The sequence below is a fragment of the Nycticebus coucang genome, chromosome 6 (genome assembly GCF_027406575.1).
Source record: "Nycticebus coucang isolate mNycCou1 chromosome 6, mNycCou1.pri, whole genome shotgun sequence".
In the NCBI taxonomy this organism is placed as follows: domain Eukaryota; kingdom Metazoa; phylum Chordata; class Mammalia; order Primates; family Lorisidae; genus Nycticebus; species Nycticebus coucang.
This window is the reverse complement of record NC_069785.1, coordinates 4,844,175-4,872,002: the sequence shown is the minus strand read 5'-3', so window position 1 is coordinate 4,872,002 and position 27,828 is coordinate 4,844,175. Positions and strand designations below refer to the sequence as shown.

The 27,828-nt window shown below is 40.0% G+C and overlaps 2 protein-coding genes across 6 annotated transcripts in view; both read left to right on the top strand.

Annotated features, from left to right (window-relative positions):
- On the top strand, positions 1-22,563 carry PSMC6 (proteasome 26S subunit, ATPase 6). Of its 3 annotated transcripts, XM_053595834.1 has the most exons (15): positions 1-129; positions 1,112-1,191; positions 1,292-1,331; positions 1,845-1,897; positions 5,141-5,208; positions 5,426-5,540; positions 8,542-8,629; positions 11,273-11,334; positions 11,416-11,539; positions 11,883-11,944; positions 14,078-14,198; positions 14,323-14,403; positions 19,577-19,648; positions 19,755-19,946; positions 22,319-22,563. In XM_053595834.1, the coding sequence occupies exons 1-15, from the start codon at positions 3-5 to the stop codon at positions 22,435-22,437; spliced, it is 1,404 nt and encodes a 467-aa protein (XP_053451809.1). In that variant the 5' UTR covers positions 1-2; the 3' UTR covers positions 22,438-22,563. The 3 variants fall into 3 exon arrangements, with proteins under 3 accessions (XP_053451809.1, XP_053451810.1, XP_053451811.1); XM_053595835.1 differs by lacking the exon at positions 19,755-19,946; XM_053595836.1 differs by lacking the exons at positions 1,112-1,191; positions 1,292-1,331; positions 1,845-1,897 and having other exon boundaries at positions 25-129.
- Positions 22,564-25,241: 2,678 nt separating this feature from the next.
- Positions 25,242-27,828, top strand: part of STYX (serine/threonine/tyrosine interacting protein) — a 38,378-nt gene continuing 35,791 nt past the window's right edge. For 2 of the 3 annotated variants that reach the window (XR_008380829.1, XM_053595839.1), the window contains exon 1: positions 25,252-25,595. Coding sequence is in view for 2 of the 3 variants with exons in the window: in XM_053595839.1 (XP_053451814.1) it covers positions 25,539-25,595 (57 nt within the window). In the remaining variant the exon portion in view is untranslated. Of the gene's footprint in view, positions 25,596-27,828 lie in introns of all 3 variants that reach the window. The other variant, XM_053595838.1, reaches the window with a different exon arrangement.

Genomic DNA, 27,828 nt, shown 5'->3' with positions numbered 1-27,828 from the left:
CCATGGCCTTTCCCGGCATCCCCTATGAGCGGCGGCTTCTCATCATGGCGGACCCTAGAGATAAGGCGCTTCAGGACTACCGCAAGAAGCTGCTGGAGCACAAGGAGATCGACGGCCGCCTTAAGGAGTGTGAGTGCCCTTTTCTTTCCGCATCTTTTCGTGGCTTGATTCGCTTCTGTCTCTGACGAAGCGGATGCTTTTGGTTGAGCCCCGCAACAGAGCCTCGGCGATGGGCAGGCCTGGGTCCAGCGACAAGGCGCTTTGTCATCCTGCCCTGAGCTAGGGGAGCAGCACCCCTTCGGGTGTGGAAATGGCCCAGTCCGGGCCTGGTGGCAGCGGGAACATCTGCGGTTCTGAGATGGAAGTGGAAAAGGACTAGAAGAGGATGAGGAAGGAGTGGGCCGGGGATGTTGCCCAGGTTGTGGGGCAAGGAGGGCGGCGGAGTAGAGTCGCGGGACCCGGAGAGGAGAAGACGCTTGAGAGATGAGACGCAGGGAGTTGGTTCGCCGTGCGGTGTTTGGCCAGACTCGGAGCTTGGGAGAGAAGGGGTCTGGTTGTGGTAGAACCCTTCTCGTGTTTCCTAGTGTTTCGCGCTGTGCTGAATCAAGCATTCAAGTTTCCTTTGCCTCCTGAGCGCTTAACGTTTCGTCAGGGCACCTTCATTGAAAACCTGAGTGGTTTAAGTAAATGAAGGAAGACCATACCATATGATTCAGTGGAGAACTCCGTTTATTGATTTTATTTAGGTAGAACAACAGAGTAATTCAGGTGGGTGGGTGAAGAAGAGTCTGTCTTACTGATTTTCATTCTGATTTGTAGTCGCAAATTCCGAAGTTTCAGGATGTCAGTATCTTTTAGGAATGTAGCTTTAAAAATGCCTAACCAAGTAAGTATTGCCGAGCAAGAAAATAAAAATGTGGTGCTTTCTTTGGAACATTTTGTTTTTTAAACATGGGGCCTATTTATTATAATCGGAGTTATTTCTCTTGTGGTTAGATATAATGGATGTGAAACTTAGGTCGAGTGAAATAGGCTTAAACTTAAGTGATACTTAGACAATTAAATGCACTAACATTGTTTAACTGAAAATGTTCAAATTACATTATTTCAGTAAGAGAACAATTAAAAGAACTTACCAAACAGTATGAAAAGTCTGAAAATGATCTGAAGGCCCTACAAAGTGTTGGGCAGGTAGGTAAAGGCGTTTGGGGTGTAGGGGATGATGGTAATTTGCTTTGTTTTTTTATTAGTCGTTGACAAAAAAAAAAAAATGCTTTTTTTTCTTCCTTAGATTGTGGGTGAAGTGCTTAAACAATTAACAGAAGAAAAATGTAAGTGAATTAGATTATTAACTAGTAAAGAAAAACAGCCCACTTTTCCAAACTTTGGCTTTTTTGTGGGAGTATTTATTTATTTTTATTTCAGATTAATAGGGTACAAATGATTATTTTACAATGTTTGTGTTTGTTAGGAAAAGTCCCTGTTGTAGTTGTGTCCCACACCCAGGAGGTGTGCCCCATACCCTTACATTGTGCCCAGTAGGTGGAGCACACCCTTCCCTATTCCTTTCCCCCCCCTGCTCCCAGCCTGAATTGAGTTTTTTCCTTGTGTGGGCCTGTATTAGTTGTCTACTGGCTTCATGATAGTATTGAGTACATTAGATACTTGCTTTTCCCTTTCCCAACTTCTGAAATGTTTATTATTTTAACAATAAAGCAAGGAAATGGTATTTTTGCATAGACTAAGTTTTTTTTTGGAGGAAAGAAATAAAACCCTCCATTGATGTGGATGTATTTGTTTTTTACTTTTGATTTTTTAATGTTTTTACATTTTTTTTCTTGTAGTCATTGTTAAAGCTACAAATGGACCAAGATATGTTGTGGGTTGTCGTAGACAGGTAATACTTTACATTTGTTTAGTGCTCTATAATTGACAAAAGTGTTCACATGTAAGTTACTGTATCTAATTCTTGAGGTAAGCAGAATTACTGTGTCATGCCTGTAATTCCCAAGGTGATTTGTTCAGCTGCAGCTAATTTATTATTAGCAAAGCCTACATTCAAACCATGGGCTTTGACTCTTTGTATTCCCTATCTGGTACTATATTGCATTGGCTCAGTCAGCTCTACCCAAGTAGTATTAAAAATCCAAGTAGTATTTTTAGAACTGGGAAATAGATTATTTTATTTGTTTTTTAGAGACAGTCTTGTTTTGTTGCTCAGGCTGGCGTGCAGCAATACAATCATAGCTTACTGCAACCTTGAACTCCTGTGATCAAGTGATCCTTCCCTAGTAGCTGGACCTACACGCATGTACCACCATGCCCAGCTAAGTTTTTTGTGTTTTGTAGAGATGGAGTATCACTGTATTGCCCAGGCTGCTCTTGAACTTCTGGCTTCAAGTGATCCTCCCCTTTTGGCCTTCCACAGTGATAGGATTACAGATGTGTACCACCATGCCCAGCCTTAGGTCATTTTATCTTAATGGCTTTTGAGAGGACAAAAGCGATAGATACTGTCAGTTACCTATGTTTACATTTAAACACTCAGAAATGTTACTTGTAAACTTTGTTATGGCCTAAGTTAATTTTGTATGAAGTCATTTAGATTAGGCAAACTGAAATAACTCCTAATTTCATTTTATAGTTATAAAAAAGTGCACCCCAAATGGCTTCAAATAGTGTCTGAAACAAATTAGTATACTATTGTTTAGGTATTGTTTAGGAAGTATCCTTACGTGGAACTTTAGAACTTTTTCTTTTTTTTTTTTTTTTTTTTGAGATAGAGTCTCAGTCTGTCACCCTGGGTAGAGTGTTGCAACATCATGACTCACAGCAACCTCAAACTCTTGGGCTCAAGTGGTCCTCTTGCTACAGCCTCCCTGAGGTGCTGGCCATGGCAGTTTTTTTTAGAGACAGGGTCTGGCTCTTTCTTGCTCAGGCTGGTCTTGAACTCTTGACCTCAGGCAATCCACCTGCTTTGGCCTCCAGGGTGCTAGGATTACAGGCTTAAGCGCCCAGCCAGAACATTCTTATAAATTCATTTGAAGAGCTTTCTCAGAGTACTTATTCTTTCAGGTTCAGGTTTTTAAAACACTAATATAACATGGCTATAGACTGCACTCTAAAACCATGGACTAAAGACTAAATCTAATCTTAGGATTTTGCCCACTATGTAAATGGTTGATATTTTCTAAATCAAAATATCAAGTGCCAAAAAAAAAAAAGTGCCTAATTTGACAGGGATATTTATGTTTTTTCATGGCTCTCTGGATGCTAAATTTGGCATTTATCACTCACAGATATTCTGGTAGGTTAAAAAAAAAAAGTAAATTTGGTATTTCAGAGCTATTTCCTGGTTGTATAAGGGCAGGAGAATATTTGAAAATTGGAAAACATTTGGAAGACAAAAGTATATATGTATAGGTTAAGTATCCCTTATCTGAAATGATTGAGCCAGAAATCTTTCAGATTTTGACTTTTCAGATTTTTGAATATTTGCATTATGCCAGTTAAGTATCCCTGTTCTAAAAATCCAAAATTCAAGATGCCCCAATGAGCATTGCTTTTTAGTGTCATGCTGGTCTTTTAAAAGTTTTGGATTTTGAAGCATTCTGGATTTCACATTTTTGGATTAGGAACACTCAATTTGTATTCTCTATAGGTATAAATATTGAAATGGCTTTGTGTTGATTTTTCTTTCTTCTTTTTTTTTTTTTTATTTTTGAGAGAGAGTCTCAAGCTGTCACCCTGGGTAGAGTGCTATGGTGTCACAACTCACAGCAACCTCTAACTCTTGGGCTCAAGTGATTCTCTTGCCTCAGCCTCGCAAGTAGCTGGGACTACAGGCACACGCCATGATGCTTGGCTACTTTTTTGTTGTTGTTGCAGTTGTCATTGTTGTTTTAGCTGGCCCAGGCTGGGTTTAAACCCACTGGCCTCCGTATATGTGGCTGGCGTCCTACCCACTGAGCTATAGGCGCCGCCCCTTTCTTTTTTCAAGTAACCTCATTTATTAGGTTTTTTTGTTTTTTAATCTAGGATATTAAACCTCATATTTTGCCTCTTTTCACTTCATTTTTAATTGTCGCTAAACCCTAAATGTGGAGCTCTGTATAAAATCATACAAAAAGTTGTGTTTAAATCAGTGATTCTCAACCTTCCTAATGCTGCGACCCTTTAATACAGTTCATGTTGTGGTGACCCCCCCAATCATAAAATTATTTTTATTATTACTTCATAACTGTAATTTTGCTACTGTTATGAATCGTAATGTAAATATCTGATATGCAGGATATATTTTCATTGTTACAAGGGGGTGGTGACCAGTTTAGAACTGCTAGCTTAAATGATTTTCCAATCATATTGGCAAGCAGTTTTTAAATTATCAGAAAGTAACTTTGTCTCTGAAAAGTAATATTCTGAATGCGAAGTGAATCCTTTGGATAGATTCTATCCAGTACTAGCCAAATAAGTTATCATGCTTAGCTACAACAATAAATTAGCATGACTCAACTTAATATATAATTTGCTTATTAACATAGTGTCTGGCATGTGGCAAAGGGTAGGGCTTGGGGATTTGTTTGTTAAGCATTTTAATAAAAATCTGTGAAGGGAAACAACACATTTCTCTCTAATCTACTACAATCATATAATATACATATCTTCCCAAAAGCTGTATTTTTCAAAATAAATCTAATGAGCACACTTTTAAAATGCTCTCCCTTCCTTACACACAATGTTTGCTAAGGGATTTTTTCCATGATTACTTTGGCTCCAATTCCCAAAGTCACTGCAATACAGAACTTGAATCAAAATAATGAGCAAAACTAAAGCCTTTGAAAGTAAAATACCAAAGTCCATTTCTTCTTCAAAAACAAGGCCATTGCTACCTCTGACTTTGTGGAGGGATTCTATGTTTCACATTGAGATTGCACGAAAGGGCATTCTTTTAAGTGGCAGATGGAAATAACTTTAAATGACTACTTTAATAGCCTTTCTGTTAGCATGGAATTTATAATCTGATATTTGTGTTCTCTCTGAGGAGTAAAAATGAGTATTTGACTTCTGAATATTGAACTGTTATTAGAGAGTTTTTCCCTTTTTAAAAGTTGATGTAATACTTTTTGTTTTATAAAACTAGCTTGACAAAAGTAAGCTGAAGCCAGGAACAAGAGTTGCTTTGGATATGACTACGCTCACTATCATGAGGTGAGTTTCTTATTCTCTTTACCTTTTATCTTCTCAGAGGGAGGGTTTTATCCAAAACATATTCTTTTTGATATCGCTGAACATTTTGACATTTTTCCCTTTACTACTTTCTAATTAAACATATCTTTATAAGGTGCTTGTATAAGCAAGTCATTTATACTCTGTGGGCTGAGAGAAAATATATTTTGAAAGAAAAATACATGCTTTTTCATTCCAGATATTTGCCGAGAGAGGTGGATCCACTAGTTTACAACATGTCTCATGAAGACCCAGGGAATGTTTCTTATTCTGAGATTGGAGGATTATCAGAACAGATCCGGGAATTAAGAGAGGTTGGTACTGTGAACTTTGTTCTCTGAACTTACTAATGAATAGTACTGGTTGTAGTATGTCTAAAAAGAGAAACATAATGAAAAATTACTTTTTTCCAAATAGTGGTTACTGAATATTATGAATTTGTATTTTTGCTAAGGGAGAATAGCACTGAGTTTCTGACTATAAAAATTATTGGTGTTTGTTAATTTGGAGAAAATTTTTGGTATTAGAAAATCTGTTTTTTTTTTTTTTGTGGGTGTGTGGCAAAGAAGGGAGGGAAAAACTAAGAATAACAGACATAATCTGATATCCTTGCCATCTGTGGTTTGGATTATCATAGTAGATTCCTCGGTCAGAGCACATTTGGATAACGTGTGTGATGTAGTTTTTCCCATACCTCATTAATAACTAGCTTCTTGTCCTGCTGCAGAGTGAGTATTTAGATCTTAAATATCTTGTGAAAGCTGTTTTCTGCCATTCAAGAAAAATACTGGCTTTAGGAGTACCTTAAATCTTTGTAGCTTTTAAGTGAAGAACAAATCAAAATTGCCCTGCTTCACACCACAGGTAGCTTCATAACGATTGTAAAGCAAATTACTTTGTCCTGTTGACTTTGTTCTAATTTAGGGCTGGAAATACTTAGGAGTGAGTGGGAATAGTTGGAATATCTTAATTCCATCTGATTTAAGCCCTAAACCAGTACTAGTTCTCAGACTTCAGCATGTTAATTTTTCTGGAATACTTATTAAAAATTCAAATCTCTAGGGTTTCTGCGTGGTTTTGATTAAGTAGATTGGGGGTGAGCACAGGCACTGACATATGATTCCAGGTGATTACAGAATGTATTAAGTTTTTCTTCTACACTACCTGAAGGAGCACTGTGAGTGAAAGCCTATTCTACCCTTGTATTTAACAAAAGGGCAACAAAGCAAGTGTGAGTGCATCGTAGGCTGTGAACACTTGCCTTCTACGGCGATTTCCAACATTAGTTGTACAAGCAGGAGGCATCAAATCTGTCTGCGGTACCTTTAAGATGTTGATTTCTCACACTTCTTCTCATCCCAATCACACTTAGAACACAACTATACAAGAGAAATTTATTTCTCAGGTTACTGTGCCCTACCCACTGAGCCACAGGCACTGCCCCTAGTGTGTAATTTCTTAAAATAAATTCTTTTTTTTTTTCGCAGTTTTTGACTGGGGTCAGATTTGAACCTGCTACCTCCAGTATATGGGGCCGGTGCCTTACTCCTTGAGCCACAGGCATCTCCCTTGAAACAAAGTCTTACTCTGTTGCCTAGGCTAGAGTACCATGGCATCATCATAGCTCACAGCAACCTCAAAGTTTTGGGCTCAAGGTGCTCCTCCTGCCTCAGCCTCTCAGGTAGCTGGGACTACAGGTACCTGTCACAATGCCCAGCTAATTTTTCTTTTTTCTTTTCTTTTTTTTTTTTTTTTAAAGACAGAGCCTCAAGCTGTCCCCTGGGTAGAGTGCCGTGGCATTACAGCTCACAGCAACCTTAACTCCTGGGATCAAGAGAATCTCCTGCCTCCGCTTCCCAAGTAGCTGGGATTATAGGCATCCGCCACAACGCCCGGCTATTTTTTGGTTGCAGTCATCATAGTTGTTTGGCGGGCCTGGGCTAGATTCCAAACCGCCAATTCAGATGTATGTGGCTGGTGCCTTAGCCACTTGAGCCATAGGTACCAAGCCTTTTTTTTTGAGACAGAACCTCAAGCTGTTGCCCTGGGTAGAGTGCTGTGGCATCACAGCTCACAGCAACCTCCAACTCCTGGGCTCAAGCGAGTCTCCTGGCTCAGCCTCCCAAGTAGCTGTGACACAGGCGCCCACCACAATGCCCGGCTATTCTTTTTCTTTTTTTTTTTTAAAGTAGAAACAGGGTCTTGCTTTGGTCAGGCTGGCCTCAGACTCCTGGGTTCAGATAATCTTCCCACGTCAGCCTCTCAGAGTGCTAGGATTACAAGTGTGAGCCACTTCACCTGGCCGATAAATGCTACTTGAATTTTTTTAGTGTTTTTGGCTTTTTTTAGATAGAGTCTTATTCTTGTTGCCTTGGCTAGAATGCTGAGGTGTCATCATAGCTCACTGCAACCTCAGACTTAATGGGTTCAAGAGATCCTCCTGCCTCAGCTTCTTAAGTAGTTGGGACTACAGATAGGTACCATCGTTCCTTGCTAATTTTTTAATATAGTAAAATCTCCGTAGTTGACCACCTCCCTACACTGACCACCTCCATATTTGACCAAATTTTCATAGACTGGACCTGCACCACATGTACTAAGGCATAGCTCCTTATGTTGACCACCTCTATGTGCTGACCAGCTTGTTACAGTCTCTCGAATGGTCAGTTTACAGAGGTTCCACTGTATTTTTGTATAGATGTGATCTCACTATGTTGCTCAAGCTGGTCTTGAACTCCTGGCCTCAAGTGATCCTCCTTCCTTGGCCTCCCAAGGTGCTAGGATTACAGTCATAAGCCACTATTCCTAGCCAAAATTTTTTAGTTTTAAAAGATCTTAAGTGGTACCCATAGCTCAGTGGGTAGGGCACTGGCCACATACACTCAGGCTGATGGGTTTGAACCTGGCCCAGGCCACCTAAAACAACAATGACAACTGCAACCAAAAAAAGAAAAAGAAAAGCCGGGTGTTGTGGTGGGCGCCTGTAGTCCCAGCTACTCAGGAGGCTGAGGCAAAAGAATCGCTTAAGCCCAAGAGTTTGAGGTTGCTGTGAGCTATGATGCCATGGCACTATACCCAGGGCAACAGCTTGAGACTCTGTCTCAAAAAAATAAAATAAAATTTTAAAAAGTTAAAAAGAAAATCTTAAATTTACCTGAAGAAAAATCTTTAATATAAAAGGTTTTACATAGCATGGAAGTCTAGATCTATTATGAATTATGAAGTGTACACCTAACTGCATTGATACTTCACTTAAGCTATTTGAATGTACATGACAAGTTTTACTATTTAAGAAACTTGCAACTTCTTTTCTAGGTGATAGAATTACCGCTTACAAACCCAGAATTATTTCAGCGTGTAGGAATAATACCTCCAAAAGGCTGTTTGTTATATGGACCACCAGGTTGGTATTGAATTATTTCTACCTGATCTATTGGAATGAATGAATTCCAGTTGAAATGAAATGAATGAATGAATTAAGCATAAAAAGTAAGATGGAAATTCAATGCGTGTGGTTCCAGCTTCATTCAGAGAAAGAATGGGCAAGATGCAGTGTTCCCTCAGGCATGCTCCCTGCATTGGTACCTCGCAGTATGTGTATCTCAGCAGGCCTGTGATTTCTTGCATAACGGTCCTCAAAATGTGGTTCACTGACATCTAGGTGTTCCTGGGATGCTTTCATTGAATCTGCAAGGTCAAAACTACTTTCATAATACTATGATAGTGTTTGGCTCTTTCACTGAGTTGACATCTGTACTGGTGGTGCGAAATCAGTGAGGGTAAAGCTGCTGGTACTGTCCTGTGCTCATGCACCGGGTGTCAGTGGCATGAAACAGTTTTAGTAGTCATTGAGTCCATGCCTGCCACTTTCAGTGTAAAACAAATGCCAGTTTCACTTTAGAATGTCTTTGGTGAAACAGTAGAATTATTACTTTTATTAAATCTCTATCCTTGAATAGTGCTTTGTGCTCATTTGTGGTGGAGTGGGGAATGCATATAAAGTATTGCTGCTGGGTAGTGAATAAGATCGTTGTCTTTAAGAGAAGCACTTGTGCAGTTATTTGAGTTGCCTGGTGAATTAGTTGCTCTTTATAGAATATACTATTTTTGTAACACAAGTTTCTTTCATAGTCCACGTTGTCAATTAGGGTGTGATATATTTGTAAGTTCTGTATTCAGTGTGGTTAAAATAAAATTGCAAAGCAATGAAATATCACCTCACATCTCTTAGAATAGCTACTATCAAAAAGATAAAAGATAAACACTGGCAAGAATGTAAAGAAACAGGATCTATGTACACTGTTAGTGGGGATATATAGCCATGTTGGAAAAAAGTATAGAGGCCTCTCAAAAAACTAGAAATAGAGCTACTATATTATCCAGCAATCCCACTTCTAACTATGCATCCAAAGGAATTATCACTATTTCAAAGAGACATTGCACTCCCGTGATGATTGTAGCCTTATTCCCATGATGATTGTAGCCTTATAAATCCTGAGTATACATCAATGGCTAAAGAAAATATAAAAATATACACAATGAAATGCTACTCGGCTTTTAAGAAATTAAATTCTGGGGCCGTGTGTGGGGGCTTATGCCTATAATCCTAACACTCTGGGAGGCTGAGGTGGGTGAATTGCTTGAGCTCACCAGTTCAAGAACCATCTCTAAAAAATACCTGGGCTTTGTGACAGGCACCTGTAGTTCCAGCTATTCAGGAGGCTGAAGCAAGAGGATCACTTGTGCCCAGGGATTTGAGGTTGCTGTGAGCTATGATGTGATGACACTCTACTCGGGTGACAGAGTTAGAGACTCTGTCTTAAAAAAAAAGAAAGAAAGAAATTAAATTCTGTATTTTAATAATATGGATGGATTTAGAAGATACTATGTTAAGTGAAATAAGCCAGGCACAGAAAGACAGATACTACATAATCTCACTAACATGTGGAATCTAAAAAAAGTTGAGCTAGAAACAGAGAGTAGGATGGTGGTTACCAGGGGCTGGGGGATGGTGGTGGATGGGGAGAGATGTTAGTCAACAGGCACACAATTCACTCGGACGGGAGTAAGTTCTAGTGATTGATTGCACAGCATGGTAACTATCATTATGTGTTAGATATTTCAGAATTGCTAAGAGTAGATTTTAAAAGTTCTCACCATAAAGTGATCCTAAGTATGTGAGGTGATGGATATGTTATTACCCTGATTTAATCATTCCACAATACATACATGTATTATAACATTGTATTTTGGCCTATGAATATATTATATATTTCAAATATTGACAAATATATAATAATATAGTTATTATTTGTCAATAATAAAATAAGTTCTGGGCGGCGCCTGTGGCTCAGTGAGTAGGGCGCCGGCCCCATATGCCGAGGGTGGCGGGTTCAAACCCAGCCCCGGCCAAACTGCAACAAAAAGAAAAAATAGCCGGGCATTGTGGCGGGCACCTGTAGTCCCAGCTGCTCAGGAGGCTGAGGCAAGAGACTCGCCTAAGCCCAAGAGTTAGAGGTTGCTGTGAGCCGTGTGACGCCACGGCACTCTACCTGAGGGCGGTACAGTGAGACTCTGTCTCTACAAAAAAAAATAAATAATAAAATAAGTTCTAGCCAGGTACAATGGCTCAAGCCTATAAATACCAGCTACTTGGGAGGCTAAAGTAGGTGGATCTCTTAAGGCTAGAAGTTTGGGACCATCTCTAAAAAGATAAATAATTTGTTAAGAACAAGGGAAGCAAGGTGTATTTTTAATAAAATTTAAAGTTTTAAGTTTGAGAGTAGGCATGCTTTAGAATTTTGAATAAAAATTATGCATAGGACTGGTCCAGTGGTAGTGGGTTATCAGGTTTGTTAACATTAGTGACACTAAATTTGGTATACAACCCCCCACTGTTAAAGTTTTTGTAAAAAAAAAGGAAAATTCTATTTAGGATTTAGCTTTCATTTTGGAAAATTTACTAGCTAAAGGATTACTCTCTTAAAAGGCTTTTGAAATTTTGTTTTACTTTCCGTGTAATTAGGACTCCTTTTGTCATTCCTAGGCACAGGGAAGACACTCTTGGCACGCGCTGTTGCTAGCCAGTTGGACTGTAATTTCTTAAAGGTGAAACATTGATTGGTTTATACATGTTGAAATTAAGTTTTATTTGAATCGCCTTATATTTACCTTAATGTTTTTTCTCAGGTTGTATCTAGTTCTATTGTAGACAAGTACATTGGTGAAAGTGCTCGTTTGATCAGAGAAATGTTTAATTATGCCAGGGACCATCAGCCATGCATCATTTTTATGGATGAAATAGATGCTATTGGTAAGAATAACGCATTTTAAAATCTGTTCTTGAAAATGTTAGGAAATTTTTTAATCATGTAGAAAGAACTTTTTCTGTCTCTTAACCAGTAATTGTGATATGTAGCTCAATGAATTGGATGTTATGTTAAAAAGATTCTTAGAAAGTTTAGCCAGTTTTAATAAATAGAGACATTAACAAAATGAGAAATGTTGTACCAAAATTGATTGCAATTTCAGTATAATTTTTACTATTTAATTTTCATCTTAATATTTTGTAAGCACATACATATTATGTTCTGTTTTCTTAATTGATGCTTACAAAGGAGGAGAGTAATACATGTAAATTTCCAAATCTTTTTTAGGTGGTCGTCGGTTTTCTGAGGGCACTTCAGCTGACAGAGAAATCCAGAGAACTTTAATGGAGGTAATGTTTGGTAAAGGAGGTTTATGAAGAAACCAATGTTCATTAAGACGAAGAACTTAACATTGCATATGTATAACATTTTAAATGAAGAATTAAATGAGAAAATTGAGAGTACTGACAGGAATGAACTTTTTTTATATGATAGTCTCTAGTAAGACAACGGCTCCTAGAAAATAAGGGTGTGGGTTGGGTGCGGTGGCTCACACCTGTGATCCTAGCACTCTGGGAGGCCAGGGTGGAGGATCCCTTGAGTTCAGGAGTTTGAGACCAAGAACCAAACCCCATCTCTACTAAAAATAGAAATATTAGCCAGGTGTGGTGGCAGGTGCCTATCGATAGTCTCAGCTGCTCAGGAGGCTGAGGCAGAACGATCACGTGAGCCAGGAGTTTGAGGTTGCTGTGAGCTAGGCTGATACCTGGCACTGTAGCCTGGGTGACACAGTGAAATCCTGCCTCCATTGAAAGAAAAGAAAGAATATAAGAGTGTGTACGATATCCATTTGGTGTACATTTCTACCAGTCTGTGTTTTTTTGAGGTCTGCCATTCAGATATTTAAATTATATGTTGAACTTCTTATGAACGCTATATTTTGTTAGTTTTATTAAGACATTTTATGTGTAACAGACAAGATACTGGTAATGAGTAAAATTATGTATATGGCTGTTCTAAAAATTCCTCTTACCTCTCTTGCTTTACTGCTAAGACTGAGAGGCAACTAAAATAGTTTTGATGACTAAAGAGATAATGATGGAATGGAAGAGTGCATATTAAGTCTTTCCCCACTTTTTCCTTTCCCCACTCCAGATTCTGTGAAAGTGTTGGCAAGATTCCAAATATATTTTCCCCACTTCAGATAGAAACTAGGTAACATAGATAATATAGTGTCAACTTTGTTTTAATTAGGGGTATCTGAAAATCTCTTTTCATAAATTATGTTGATCTGTTCAAAAGATAAATATTTTAAAGTTAGATTTATAAAGTCTCTTAGAAATCTTAAATTAAGGTATTTTAAAACAACACAAATACTAGTTTTATTCATGTAACTGACGTGTCATCAACTAATAGATATTGTCAGACTAGCTATATTTCAGAGAGTTGGTTAAGTCTAGTAAAATTTTTGATCATTCAAGAAAACTTTAGGATTTGAAAGAAATGTATTTGGTGTCTTTTAGTATTTCTAGGTACAATAAAATTATTTTAAAAGATATTATATAGGTATATTATCAAATTTGTAAAAATTTTTGTATCCAGTTATCCTAATGTAAATATTATATCTGACATGTCTAAGCACTTTGTGCATTATATTTTATTATTAAAAAATAATTGTATAAAAAAATTTGGTTGTTGGAAATTAGATGTATGTAGTTTAGTTTCATAATTTCTTTTTTTTTTTTTGTAGAGACAGAGTTTCACTTTATTGCCCTCGGTAGAGTGCCGTGGCGTCACACAGCTCACAGCAACCTTTAACTCCTGGGCTTAGGCAATTCTTCTGCCTCAGCCTCCTGAGTAGCTGGGACTACAGGCTCCCGCCACACACCCGGCTATTTTTTTGTTGCAGTTTGGCCGGGGCTGGGATTGAACCTGCCACCCTCGGTATGTGGGGCCAGCGCCTTACCGACTGAGCCACAGGCACCGCCCAGTAGTTTCATAATTCTTAATATGCTGGAAGCAATTTATTAGAACTCCCTGGCAGCTATAAAAAGGCACATACATAGCTATCAAAAGGTACATAATCTAGCTTGGAACTTTAAGGATATAAAGTGTAATTCATTATATTAGGGAGGGGAAAAAGTAAAATTCTGTCAAATGACCCTTCTGAAGGTCACATATCTATCTGTAGGCAATATATTTCATAGAATTAGGCATATTAAAGGCATAATATGAAAAGAGGCCAGGGGTACATGTCTGGCATATTCAAAGAGCGGAAAAGAGGCTAGGGCATCTGGCCAGGGGTGTGAGTTAAAGAGAAGAACCAGAGAAGACTTAGGTTTTTTAGCTCAAGCAACTGGAAAGATAGAGTTGTCATTAATTATCTGCTTCTTTTATCTCTTGGTTCTTAAAAAAGGTATGTACTGTTTTTTAATGGTTAGAATGTTTTGTAAAGTCTGTCTATGGATTTTTAATATTCTTAGTTACTGAATCAAATGGATGGATTTGATACTCTGCATAGAGTTAAAATGATCATGGCTACAAACAGGCCAGATACGCTGGATCCTGCTTTACTACGTCCAGGAAGATTAGACAGAAAAATACGTGAGTTAAGGTTCTTAACCTGCTACCCATTTCCCTTTGTCTATGTCCATTTCACTTTTCACATTTTCCCTCACCCTTAAAAACCAAAACAAAATTTGACACTAAAATAATTTTTTATTTTCAGATATTGATTTGCCAAATGAACAAGCAAGATTAGACATATTGAAAATCCATGCAGGTCCCATTACAAAGCATGGAGAAATAGGTAAGGGAGTAACCTTATATTTGCATTTGGTAGATCAAACAAAACCATTGGATATTGATGATGGTCACTGAATCTGGTTTTCAATTCAGCAGACATGGTGGTTTTAAGTTCAACTGTTATTTATTGAGCATCTGCTATATGCTAGGAACTGTTGTAAGGATTAGCAATGGAGCAAAAAGACACATTTTCTGCCACTGGAGAACTTACATGCTTATTAGGAAAGACAGATTAAGTAAGTAAAATAAAAAGTATATTAGATGGTAATAAGTGCTGCAGAGAAGAATAAAGCAAGTAAAGGGGGATAAGAGATGCCAGCCACAGGCATGAGTGTATACATTTTTAAAGGAGAGAGAAGGGAAGCACAGAGAAAGTCTCACCAAGAGGGTGATTTTTAAGCAGTGACCTGAAAAGGTAAAGGACCTAGGCATGGATATTGGTTGAAGATCGTTTCATGCATAAGGGAGCAGCAAATAAGAAGGCCCTGAAACAGGTGCATGCCTGGCATATTTGAAGAGCAGAAAAGAGGCCAGGGCATCTGACTAAGAAAGCAAAACAATAGTAGCAGATGAAGTCACGGAGGTAATGGGCCCCAGATTGTGTAGAGCGTTATACAGGTCAGGGGGTAAGAACTCAGGGATTTGCCGTGGACGCCATGGAGGAGGATGAGCTAAGGAAATGGGCTCACTTTTTGATAGCTTTAAACTTTATTATAGAAAATTAGAAACTCAAAAAAGTAGAGATAGGAGTATAATGAATTTCTGAACCTCATAAATTTTTTTTTTTTTTGCAGTTTTTGGCCGGGGCTGGGTTTGAACCTGCCACCTCCAGTATTTGGGGCTGAGGTCCTACTCCTATGAGCCACAGATACTGCCCAATAATTATTTTTTAAAAGATTTTGCAGGCATAGTACTAAGTTCTAAAATGTACTTATATTAATTTTTCTTTCTTTATAGTTATCAGTATGATATATGTTTAGGTTAATTTGAGGCAAATTCATTTTAGTTTTGAATATGTACGTTTCAGAACAAAAATCAAAACAACATAAGGAATATTCAAGTACTTTTTGCTGGTGACCATTCAGCTTTAATAATTGTGAATTTTTACCCAATCTTGTTTCATTGCTCTCCTCTTATATGCTGTCTGGATTTTTAAAAAAGAAAACCCCAGGCATATCATTTAATCTGCAAATATTTCAGAATTTACTTAAGATTATTTTGGCTCTATGATGAGATTAAAATTTGGAGGGACGGGGTGGCGCCTGTGGCTCAAGGAGTAGGGCACCAGTCCCATATGCTGGAGGTGGCGGGTTCAAACCCAGCCCCGGCCAAAAAATAAAAAAATTTGGAGGGACGAGGATAGAAGCAGGAGCATCAGGAGGCTATTTTAATAATCCAGGGGAAAGGTGCTGGTGGCATGGTTAAAGGTGGTAGCAAAATCTCTCCTTTAATTGGTAGTCTTTGTTTTTTTTCTTGGAGGCAGAGTCTCACTTTGTCACCCTCGGTAGAGTGCTGTGGTATAGCTCACAGCAACCTCAAACTTGGTCTTACGTGATCCTCTTGCCTCAGCCTCCCAAGTAGCTGGGACTATAGGCACCCACTACAATGCCTGGCTATTTTTTTAGAGACAGGGTCTCACTCTTGCTCAGGCTGGTCTTGAACTTGGGAGCTCAAGCAATCTACCCGCCTTGGTCTACTCTCTTTTGAAATAATGAGATTCTAGATATATCTGGAAAGTAGAAGTTGTAGGACTTGCTAATCAATTGGTTGTGGGATATGAGTTAAAGAGAAGAATCAGGGAAGAATTGGGTTTTTGACTCAAGCAACTGGAAAGATAGAGTTGCTATCAATTAAAATTGAGGCAACTAGAAAGGTTAGGTTTTAAGGACAGAATAAGGAATTTGGTTCTGGATATATTAAATTTGAGATACCAGTTAGATACCTACTTAAAATGTTGGATGGTAATTCAATATGTATCTAGTTCACTGGGACAGTCTATGCTGGGGATATAAATGTGGAAAATAACACCGTAAAAATGGTTTTTGAACTTGCAATTAGTTGAGATTTCCAAGTGGGTGAATGCGGATAGCAAACGTTAAGTAATTGAGATGAGACATCAAAAGAGTCTGAAGGTAGATCACAGTGGTAGGAGTAAAATCAGGAGTTGATGTTGTCTTGGAAGATAAATGAAGAACATTCCTTAAGGAGGGACGTCCGTGTCAGATGATGTCAATAGGTTAAATAGAAAAGTTCTAAGGGTACACTTTTGGGTTTAACTATGTGGAGGTAACCCTCAGTAACCCTGTCAAAAGTAATGTCTGTGGGGCCAGGCACAGTGGTTCACGCCTATAATTCTAGCACTCTGGGAGGCCAGGGTGAGTGGATTGCCCTGGGTTCAGGTGGAGACCAGCCTGAGCAAGAGTGAGAACCCATCTCTAAAAATAGCCGGTTGTCATGGCGGACACCTATAGTCCAGCTACTTGGGAGGCTGAGGCAAGAGAATCACTTGAGCCTAAGAGTTTGAGGTTGCTATGAGCTGTGACACCACGGCATTCTACTGAGGGTGACAAAGAGAGACTCTGAAAAAGAAAAGTAATTTCTGTGGAGTGGTGAGGGTGAAAGGCTACTTTAGGTAAGTTTCAGAAAGATTGAGAGGAGAGACATTGAATCAAAACATTTCTTTTAAGGAGTTTTGCAAAAAGGATGGAGAAAAGGGAAATGGAGATGAGAGGATTGATAGTTTCTTTAAGAATAAAGAATTTACAACACTGCTTTTTTATGCTGTTGGGAATGATCTAGGACAGAGAGAAACTGATAATGCCCTTTCCCTGAGGGGGGTTGGCCTTGACTGTATGCATACTTCTCGTGTGTGAGAATGGAGGAAAGACAGAATATATATTAAAAGATACCAATGATGACAAGATAGTGTAGGAATTTGTAGACCTGTTCTTTTGAATGCTTCTATTTTCTCAGCAAAATAGGATGTAGGTTCAGTAAGAAAGGGAAATACTGTTAGAGATTTGAGGACAGAGGAAGAGTTATAGAATAGTTATCTTTGGAAGTGATGGACCAGACCTACAGCGGAGGCCAGCAAACGATGGCTTTTTTTTTGTTGTTTTTGTTTTTGAGTTGAGTATCATGGTGCCATAGCTCACAGCAACCTCCAACTCAGGCTCAAGTGATCCTCTTGCCTCAGTTTTTCTATTTTTAGTAGAGATGGAGTCTCACTTTTGCTCAGGCTGATCTCAAACTCATGAGTTCAAGCAATCCACCCGCCTCGGCCTCCCAGAGGCTAGGATGACAGCTGTGACCCACCATGCCTGGCTCAAATAATGGCTTGTGAGCCAAATTCTACCTGCCTATTGTTTTTTTTTTTTTGAGACAGAGCCTCAATCTGTTGCTCTGGGTAGAGTGCTATGGCATCATAGCTCACAGCAACCTCCAACTCCTGGGCTTAAGCGATTCTCTTGCCTCAGCCTCCCTAGTAGCTGGGACTACAGGTGCCCACCACAATGCCCGGCTATTTTTTGGTTGTAGTTGTCATTGTTGTTTGGCAGGCCCAGGCCGGATTCGAACCCGCCAGGTCTGGTGTATTTGGCTGGCGCCTCTACCTGCCTATTGTTCTTTTAGTTTCTTTTTTTTGCAGTTTTTGGCTGGGGCTGGGTTTGAACCCACCACCTCTGGCATATGGGGCTGGCACCCTACCCCTTTGAGCCACAGGCTATTGTTCTTTTTTTTTTTTTTTTTTTTTTTTGTAGAGACAGAGTTTCATTTTATCGCCCTCGGTAGAGTGCTGTGGCGTCACACAGCTCACAGCAACCTCCAACTCCTGGGCTTAGACGATTCTCCTGCCTCAGCCTCCCGAGTAGCTGGGACTACAGGCGCCCGCCACAACCCCTGGCTATTTTTTTGCAGTTTGGCCGGGGCTGGGTTTGAACCCGCCACCCTCGGTATATGGGGCCTGCGCCCTACTCACTGAGCCACAGGCACCGCCCCCTATTGTTCTTATAAACAAACTTTGTTGTAACCCAGTCATGCCCATTCCTGTGTCATATGGATTGTCTGCAACTGCTTTCTCACGCCCACAACAGTGTCCAGTAGTTTTGACAAGAGACCATACAGTCTGCAAAGCATAAAATATTTACTCTCTGGCCTTTGACATAAAAGGTTTTCTGACCTCTGAAGTAAGATCATCTAGTGTAAATGCCAGGCAGCTTTAAAAACGCTTCATAAGTTAGTGGTCAAGATAATTATAAATAGTTATTGTCGCTCTCTCTCGCTGAACTGGAAAGAATGAACTGAACAAAGGATGTCACTTACAGGTTTCTTCCACCAGTATGAGTTCGTGCTAGGTGCCTGATACTGTGCTAGCCTTGAGGATTCTTGTTCTCTGGAAGCTTACAATGAACTTAAACCTGAACAAAAACTAATTTATGAATATCTGTATGATTTCAAATAGCTATTGAGACTATAGCTGTCGGCCTATATTGCCGACAGAGAGCATGTCATCAGATTTATTCACACTGTGGTAGCCTACGCTCTGTCATTTCTCTTCCTAGTCTGTGTCACATCCTTGACTGCTACCCCAAACCTGCAGTTCTTCAATTCATGTCTGTTGCGTGGTGGGCAGAGAGATGGCTTTTCTGTTTCTAATACCATAGATCTGATACTTCACCATGGGAACCTTACATAGAATCCAGAGGGCTGGCCAGTACCTGCTGTAGCATTTCAAAATTCCATGTGATAAAATTATTTCTGATTATATATTTTATATTTGGCTTAAGTGATTAAATTCTACTGTTGTAATTGGTTTTGAATTGGTTTATTCAAATTAAAGATTTGGTTATGATTTAGTAAAAATCATAGCTTGACAGACATCTGGAGTTCACATGTGCGTAGCCGTTCCACTAAGTAAAAATAGGTTAAGATATTTAAAGTTCTTGATGACATTTCCTGGTTTTAAAGTTTCAGAGATTGTCTGTTTCTTTTTGGTGCTGGTTTACCTAAAAGAAATCTTCATTTTGGCTTATTAATATTGTGGAATGTTAACCAGGTGATGCCCAGCTGATCAAATTCAAAGCTGCTCTTGAGTTTAAATTTTCCATGTGGGCATAATGCAAGAAAGGGTCTTTTTTTTTTTTTTTTACGAATTTCCTGTGTCTATTTTTTCTAAACAGATTATGAAGCAATTGTAAAACTTTCAGATGGCTTTAATGGGGCAGACCTGAGAAATGTTTGCACTGAAGCAGGTAAGGGTTTAAAGTACAGTTTTACTATTGATTTTAATTTTTAAAAGCAGAGCCTGGGCCTTGCAAGTATTTGGTTGTATGTTGTTTTTTGGGGAGTTGATTTCAGGGAGCAGGAGAATTCAGGACAAGTTGAGATCAACAGACAGAAAGCTAATACAAGGGTGCACCATTGAGGTAGCTGCTGTTGCCAAGGTTTGGAAGAGACCCCAAAGAAACATACTGTGGGATGCCTTCAGGATCACCCAGCTAGAAGCTGAGAGACTGGAACATTTATCTACCAGCACTCATCCCCCACTGGGTGAGATTTGCCCTTGGTATTGGTAGTATTAACTCCTTTGCACTTCTGGTATTTCAGGGTAGACTGTGGCGGCACAAGCATGTCTGGCCCCTAGTGGGAGTGAGTCTGAGTATTTCTGGTGCCAAGTAGCTTTAATACCCTACCTGGAGTCATTTAGTTTTTTTCTTCTATACAGAGTCTTAAAATAGAAAAAATAAATATTTACAGTATCTTCTTCAGTTACTGACTTCATAAGTTATATAGGTTTTCTTTTAAAGTATTACAATATGTGATTTTCTTTGGCTTTTTGTATCATGTTTAGCCTTATTCTAACATTTCTTCTAAATTCAATAGGCAGTGTTTAAAGAGGCTGTTCAGGCCTGGCCTCTCCATAGGAGTCTTTTCATGGGTACATCGTGACTCAGTATCTCTATCAAAGGGCTGAGTCTGGAGCCTCTCAGTACAAATCAGGGTCAGAGACTTATTGATAAACAAAAGTATTAAGATGTAAACTTATCATATAGCTTAAACTACTTGGAGTAGTTTATGACATTTTCTGTCCAGAGTCAAAACCAGACTAAATTATTATCAGATAATTGCTTTGGTGAAATTGGAATCCAAACAAAAGGAGTGCTGTGATCCTAAAGGCTGATAGAATCAAGTTATGATGTGCTGCCCCTTACCCCCACATATTATTAAATTTTTTTCTTAACTTATTTCTCATAAAGAGCTATAACTTCTGTGTGGATTATAATTTTAGCTGTTTAACTGGGTGGGACATTCACATCTGGAGACATAGTGAAATTCTTGTTTGGTTTTCTTTTTATTAGACTTTAACACTTTTTTGTTAACATATCTTTCTATAAGTTAAAATACACTTAATTCGATTACGTTTGCCCTTTCTATTTAGATCCTGATATTATCATCCTTTTTGTTTTGTATTGTTGAGACAGAGTCTCACTCTGTTTCCCTGTGTAGAGTGCAGTGGTATCATAGCTCACAGTACTGCAAACTCTTGGGCTCAAGAGATCCTCTTGCCTCTGCCTCCGAGTAGCAGGGACTACAGGCGCTATACTTTTTGGTTAGAGTGCATCTCTTTTGAAGATTTATACCTTCACTAAACAATTTGGAGATAGTTATATGCACAGGCTTACAAAAATAATAGCAGTGACCTTTTAAATAAGTTTTGAGAGTTCATTGTTAAAAAAATCAGTCATTTCCATTTACCTGAATTCTAGGACAAAATAGAATGTTTCCTTTATAGAAATCTAGAAAGGAGTATAGGAAGTAACCCTTGACATCTTCTATTCCAATTCCCTCATTTTATGTAAATGAAGATTTGATACAAGCAGATCCTCAATGAAAAGTTAGAATTCATTTAATTAGTAGGTAGTAATACCTTTCCAGCTTTAGTTTATAGGATTGTCTCAGAATCTGGGGCCTATATCCATGACACAACTAATGACAAAAAGGAAAAAACCACAAACAACTTTTATCCCTTTTTCAAATAGCATCTGACAAGTAACTTGTCAAGAATTTTAAAGCAAAAATTGAGTTGTGATACTTGAATATGAATGTCTTAAAAATATCAATTTATACATAATTATGGTAAGTTTTAATACATGAATAATGGCTTTGATTTGTGTTAAAGGCCACTGTTAGATTTCTATGATTTCCTATTCCTAAGCATTTGATTATTAATAAGGAACAGCTTTCAAACTTACTGGAGGTTCTTTTGTTTCCCATAACAAACTTCTTCTAAGGCTTCTTTCTTCTAAGATATTGCTTCCCATCGAGTTAAAAAAGTACCACTTAACATGTGTATGTATTGGTGGTGCCTGTGCTCAGTGGGTAGGGCACCAGCCACATACACCCAGGCTGGCGGTTCAATCCTGGCCCAGGCCAGCTAAAACAATGACAACTGAAAAAAAAAAAATAGCCGGGCGTTGTGGCAGGCGCCTGTAGTCCCAGCTACTTGGGAGGCTGAGACAAGGGAATCGCTTAAGTCCAAGAATTTGAGGTTGCTGTGAGCTGTGATGCCACAGCACTCTACCGAGGGTAACATAGACTATCTCAAAAAAAAAAAAAAAACTGTATGCATTATTGATAGTTTTTATTTCCTTTGGTTTTGATTTTTGTTTTTATTAAGAGTTGACTGTAAGATATAGAGCTATTGAGCCACATTTTAAATATTCAGATAATTCTCTCATGAAAATCATCATCATAGTTATAGAAATTAATTGAACAAAGTGGTTTTTAAAAAATTAGAACTGCTGGCTCAGAAGTAAATCTAGGCTTCTTCACATTTACTCCATAGAATTATTTTATCTTGTTATAATGGACGTATCATTCACATGTGATTTTTAACAATTATGTTGTCTTATTCTCCACAGGTATGTTTGCAATTCGTGCTGATCATGATTTTGTAGTACAGGAAGACTTCATGAAAGCAGTTAGGAAAGTGGCTGATTCTAAGAAGCTAGAGTCTAAATTAGACTACAAACCTGTGTAACTTACTGTAAGGTTTTTGATGGCTGCATGACAGACATTGGCTTAATGTAAAAATAAAATAATGTATATATTGGCAATAATCTCATTAAAAATGTATGAATAAAAATATGTATGAGTAACATCATAATAATTAGTAATTCAATAATTCAACTCCTAAGTTAGATACAGAAGAAATTTGTATGTTTGTTAATGTTGCGTTTATTGCAGCAGAAGTTAATGAAAGAGTGTGTTGAAGCTTTTTGTATTTGCTGTGTGAGCATTTTGTAAAACATCGAAAATGGTTTGAGATGACTTATTTTATATCATTTGTTTTCCTCATCCTAAAAAGGGGAATAAAATGTTTGAGTCAGTGCTCCTACATACATTCTTGTCTTCTCTGTACGTTCACTCTGGTCCTCTAGGTTCTTTACTAAGTCAACTGTATGATGACCCAGATGATATTGTATGTGGATTGCAGGCGTTTGAATGTTACTTTGAAACAGTATGCATACTGGTGTTCATCTTGTTATACATAACATGGATGTGTGGGGTATGGCTTATGCCTCCTTCCATATTCTTCACCAACTGTTATTACATTATTTGATAGCTAATTGAAAAAATACATCCAGATCCATAACTTTTTCTAGATTATTGTAAAAGTAATATCTGTTCATAAATTTGACTCAGTTTCTTGATTTATTTGAAATGATAGGTCCTTTTTGAGAATGTTACGGTCTGGACCCTCCCTAGGAAAAATCCTCACAACACAATTTTGCATGTACTCCAGGAGATTTATTTCCCAAGCTCCTCCATAAACTCTGTAGGAACCTGGCTAAGAGTGTATGATGATAGGGGATGTTGATGTCAGAAATGTTCAAAACAAAATTTCTGCTACCTATACACAATTCTTTCTCATGTGGTGACAAAGGCTTTAACAAATTAACATAAGGGAATCATCATTGGGCATCGGTTGAGATTATTTTATTAAAGGCATTGTTCAAAAACATTCAACTTCCGTTTTGTAAACCTCAAGATCCAAAAATATATCACCTGGTTAATTACACAGTCGTTCTTCAAATAATAAATTACTAGCGTTATATGTGGGATTTCATTATTTTAAAAGGTGAAAACAGATGAAGTAGTGCTGGGGAAACGCAGCCCTCAAGTGGGCCACCTAAGGCGTGCTGGCAGTGCAGAGCTCACGCGCGTGACAATATAGGGATGTGGGCGGGGGGCTACATCCAATACCCCCGTGATCCTCATCTACGTTTAATAAATGACTATCTTGCCTTTTACTTGTGTGCTGCAGTTCTTTTCTTTCCCCCTCTCCTTTTTTGTAGAATATTTGCCTATAAGGAAATGGACTGCAATTGTTTTTTTTTTTTTTAAAGAATCAGTTTAGTGGGGCAGCGCCTGTGTCTCTGAGTAGGACGCCGGCCCCATATGCCAGAGGTGGCGGGTTTAAACCCAGCCCCGGCCAAAAACTGCAAAATAAAAAATAATCAGTTCAGTGTACAAATCTTTTCCGTGTGGGTTGTTCCGTTTCTAGGCTAGAGTTTCCTCATCCGTTTAAAAAATAAAAAGGAGGGCTGTGCCCGTGGCTCAATGGGTAGGGTGCCGGCCCCATATACAGAGTGTGGTGGGTTCAAATCCGCCCCAGACAAACTGCAACAAAAAACAGCCGAGCATTGTGGCGGGCCTCTGTACTCCCAGCTACTCGGGAGGCGGAGGCAAGAGAATCGCTTAAGCCCAGGAGTTGGAGGTTGCTGTGAGCTGTGACGCCACAGCACTCTATAGAGGGCGACAAAGTGAGACTGTCTCTAAAAATAAATAAATAAATGGACAATAGCGTCTTTCTAGGCCGAGAGAAAGTATATTCCTACCGGGCGGCGCCTGTGGCTCAGTCAGTAAGGCGCCGGCCCCGTATACCGAGGGTGGCGGGTTCAAACCCGGCCCCGGCCAAACTGCAACCAAAAAAATAGCCGGGCGTTGTGGCGGGCGCCTGTAGTCCCAGCTACTCGGGAGGCTGAGGCAAGAGAATCGCTTAAGCCCAGGAGTTGGAGGTTGCTGTGAGCTGTGTGAGGCCACGGCACTCTACCGAGGGCCATAAAGTGAGACTCTGTCTCTACAAAAAAAAAAAAAAAAGAAAGTATATTCCTACCTCTTATTAACAATATATAATATTAACTCCTTTTAAACATTAAAAGCCATGTCGTTTATGGAAAGGAGAAACCTTACGGTATTAGGTACAACTTACTGAGTGAACTATCAGTTTCTCTTCCGATGACTGTAAATTTGTCGTTTTCTTGGAATTTTCTAGTTAACCGAAATTGAGTTGTCATATTCCCACGGATCCTTAAAATATCTTTAGGAATTTTTAAAGTATTGAACTGTTTAATTTTCTGTGTAGCAAACGCAGCAGGTTTAAGCCGAACTCCTCATCTATTACTTTAGTGGTAACCTCGCCACAGATCGCACAGAATGCTGAAAGGGGAGGCGGAATTCTTGTCAGATGCCACTTTCTGGCAGGCAGGCTGTCTGCGGGTTGGTTAGAGAAGAGGTCCACGTCCTGGGGTACCCGGCACGGCGGGCCCAGCCGCCTTTCCCAGGACCTTCACCCGCCGCAGCCCCGCCCCCTCCGCTACGGGCCCGCTCGGGCGGGTGCGCCCCAGGCCCCGCCCCCCGCGTCTGCGCCGTAGTGAAGGGGCGGGGCGGGGCGGTGGCGCGCTGACACCTGGCGGCGGCGGGGGGCGGGCCGAAGAGGAGCGTGGGCTGGGATTGGCTGGGGTGGCGGGGGAGGAGGGGGTGAGGGAGGACGGGAGACGGTTGTGGGACTCGTGCCTGTGCGGGATCCAGGACCGACTGAGGGGCGCGGGGACTCTGGGGGAGGAGACGGCAGCGGCATGGCGGCCGAGCGTAAGGCTCTCAAGTCTCCTCTGCCCCGCTGTCGCCGTCGTCGCCGCTGGGGTCGCTGGGACCCTGTGGTCTGCGCGTGTTAGTGGTGAGTTCGCCGCCCGCCCTCAGCCCTCCGCCCCACCGGCCTCCTTCCTTCCGCTGCCACCGCCAGCCCGAGGGTCGGCTGACGGGATAGCGCCTCGCACCCCCCGCCAGCCCGCGGGGACCATGGAGGACGTGAAGCTGGAGTTCCCCTCCCTTCCACAGTGCAAAGACGACGCCGAGGTGAGTGCCCCGACACTGCCAAGCACAGGCCTCCCCGTGTGGCTCCGGCCGCGGGGCGACCCCAGGCCCCAACCGCCGCATCCGCCAGCTGCACGGGAGCCCCCGAGGGTGTCCCGGACCCCGGGCGGAGCGGCGCGCTCAGACTCCCCGCTCCCGCCTCCTCGGAGGCCCGGGCGGAGGGGCAGGGTCTGGTTCTTAAATTTAAGGAGGCGAGAGAAAGCAGCCTTAACCCTTAGGCTCAGTATCTGGGACTTGCTCGGAGTCAGGCTCCTCTTTTATCGCCAAAGCAATGCAGGGGCAAAGCTGTGGCTGATCTCAGTGTGAAGAGTGTCTTTGGTGTCAGCGACTCACTTGTGGAACTCAGGACCCCACATGTGGAATAGACCCCGGGGTCTGCAGTTTGTTTGGAAGTTCATCTTCGAAAAGTTTCCCGAAGTTTTTTGTTTGGTTTTAGACAAAGCTATGACCTGCAGAATAAAATGTCTCAAAGCTAGCTCATTTGATCCTCAAAACTTTAACCAGAAATCGTGCCCTTTGAAGGAAACTTGAGTATTGAGAGTAAAATTCTTTATACCTTGGTCTCCCGATTTCTAATTCGGGGCTCTTTGACTCCATCTTACTTCTCTGCCTAACGTTTCTAATGAGATTTGTTTTTCTTTCTTCTTTTTTTTATCTATTGTTAATTTTATGTCATTGCAGACTACTAAATTAGAATTTTATGGAGGCTAAATTAGTAACTGGACAAAGACAGTTATACTTTAGTAAGATAAAGAAAGAAATCTAAAATTTCTGGTTCTAGCAGGGTGCAGGGTACCAGTACTCTGGGAGGCTGAGGCTGGAGGATCCCTTGAGGGTCAGGAGTTGGAGACCAGCTGAGCAAGAGCAAGACCCCATCTCTACTAAAAATGGAAAAACTAGTCAGGCGCCATTGTGGGTGCCTGTAGTCCCAGCTACTTGGGAGGCTGAGACAAGAAGATTACTTGAATCCTGAAGTGTGAGGTTGCTGTGACCTAGGCTGAGGCCATGACACTCTAGCCTGGGTGACAGAGTGAGACTAACAATAAAATTTCCAGTTTTAAATACAGTATCTTAAAAGTAATTGGGAAAATAAAGCCTTATTTAGGGAGACCATTTGATTTATCTCAAATCTTCATTCTATTGAATGTCTTCATTTGAGGTCCATGTTGAAAATTTTTTTTCTATTTCTATATTTATTTTCTTGAGTCAGGATCTTTCTTGCTCTGTCCCTGAGGCTGGAGTGCAGTGACATGATCGTAACTCAGTATCCCCATAATCTCCTGAGATCAAGCCATCCTCCTAGGTGCATGCCACCATGCTGGAATAAGTTTTAAAATTATTTGAAGAGCGCCAGCCCCATATGCCGGAGGTGGTGGGTTCAAACCCAGCCCTGGCCAAAAACTGCAAAAAAAAAGAAAATTATTCGAAGAAATGGAGTCTGACTGTGTTGCCCAGGCTGATGTCAAACTCTTGGCCTCAAGTGATCCCATTTCAGTCAGCCTCGCAGAGTGCTGGGGTTACAGGTGTCAGCCACTGCCCTGGGCCACATTTTTCATTTGGAGGGCTCCCTTGCTTTCTGTAGTTAGTGATCCTTGAAATTGCATATGTTGTCAAAGTAGACTCTTAAATAAGAAAATAGGTCATGTTTAAGCTAGTTAGAAAAAGGAATTTGTACTTTAACATACAGTAATGTGAATGAAGACTATGCTTTTATAGCCTCAAAATAATTCATTAATTTCAGCACTGAAAGCAACTTTAGAAATACACATTCCCACCTCTCAGGTGAAGAAACTGTACCTTAGGCAGTAGCACAAAACACGGGGGCCCTTGGTCTCCTGATTCCTAATTCTTTGTTCTTTTAATATACCTCAGTTCTTTTTTGGCTTCATCTTAAAAGTTCTAGTTTAAAATTTTCTCAGACTTTGCATTTTAATCTTTTACTGTGTATATAATTTTGTATGTCTTTTCCCTGCAAAATTATAAATTCTTACTGTGAGTATAGCTGTCATCTTTTCCTTGTGGGACTGTTTAAAGTACATTCTCTTTCTCTATACTGCCGGATGTGTGGGGGGTTTTCCCCACACACCAAGCACTTCTCCAGCAGACACCAGCTAGGTGTCATATAATTCAGTTCAGTTCTGGCACTTAACTTACCTGAGGTTAGAGTCAGATACCACTGGTTAATGGCTCAGTCCCACAAGACTGCCCCACATTT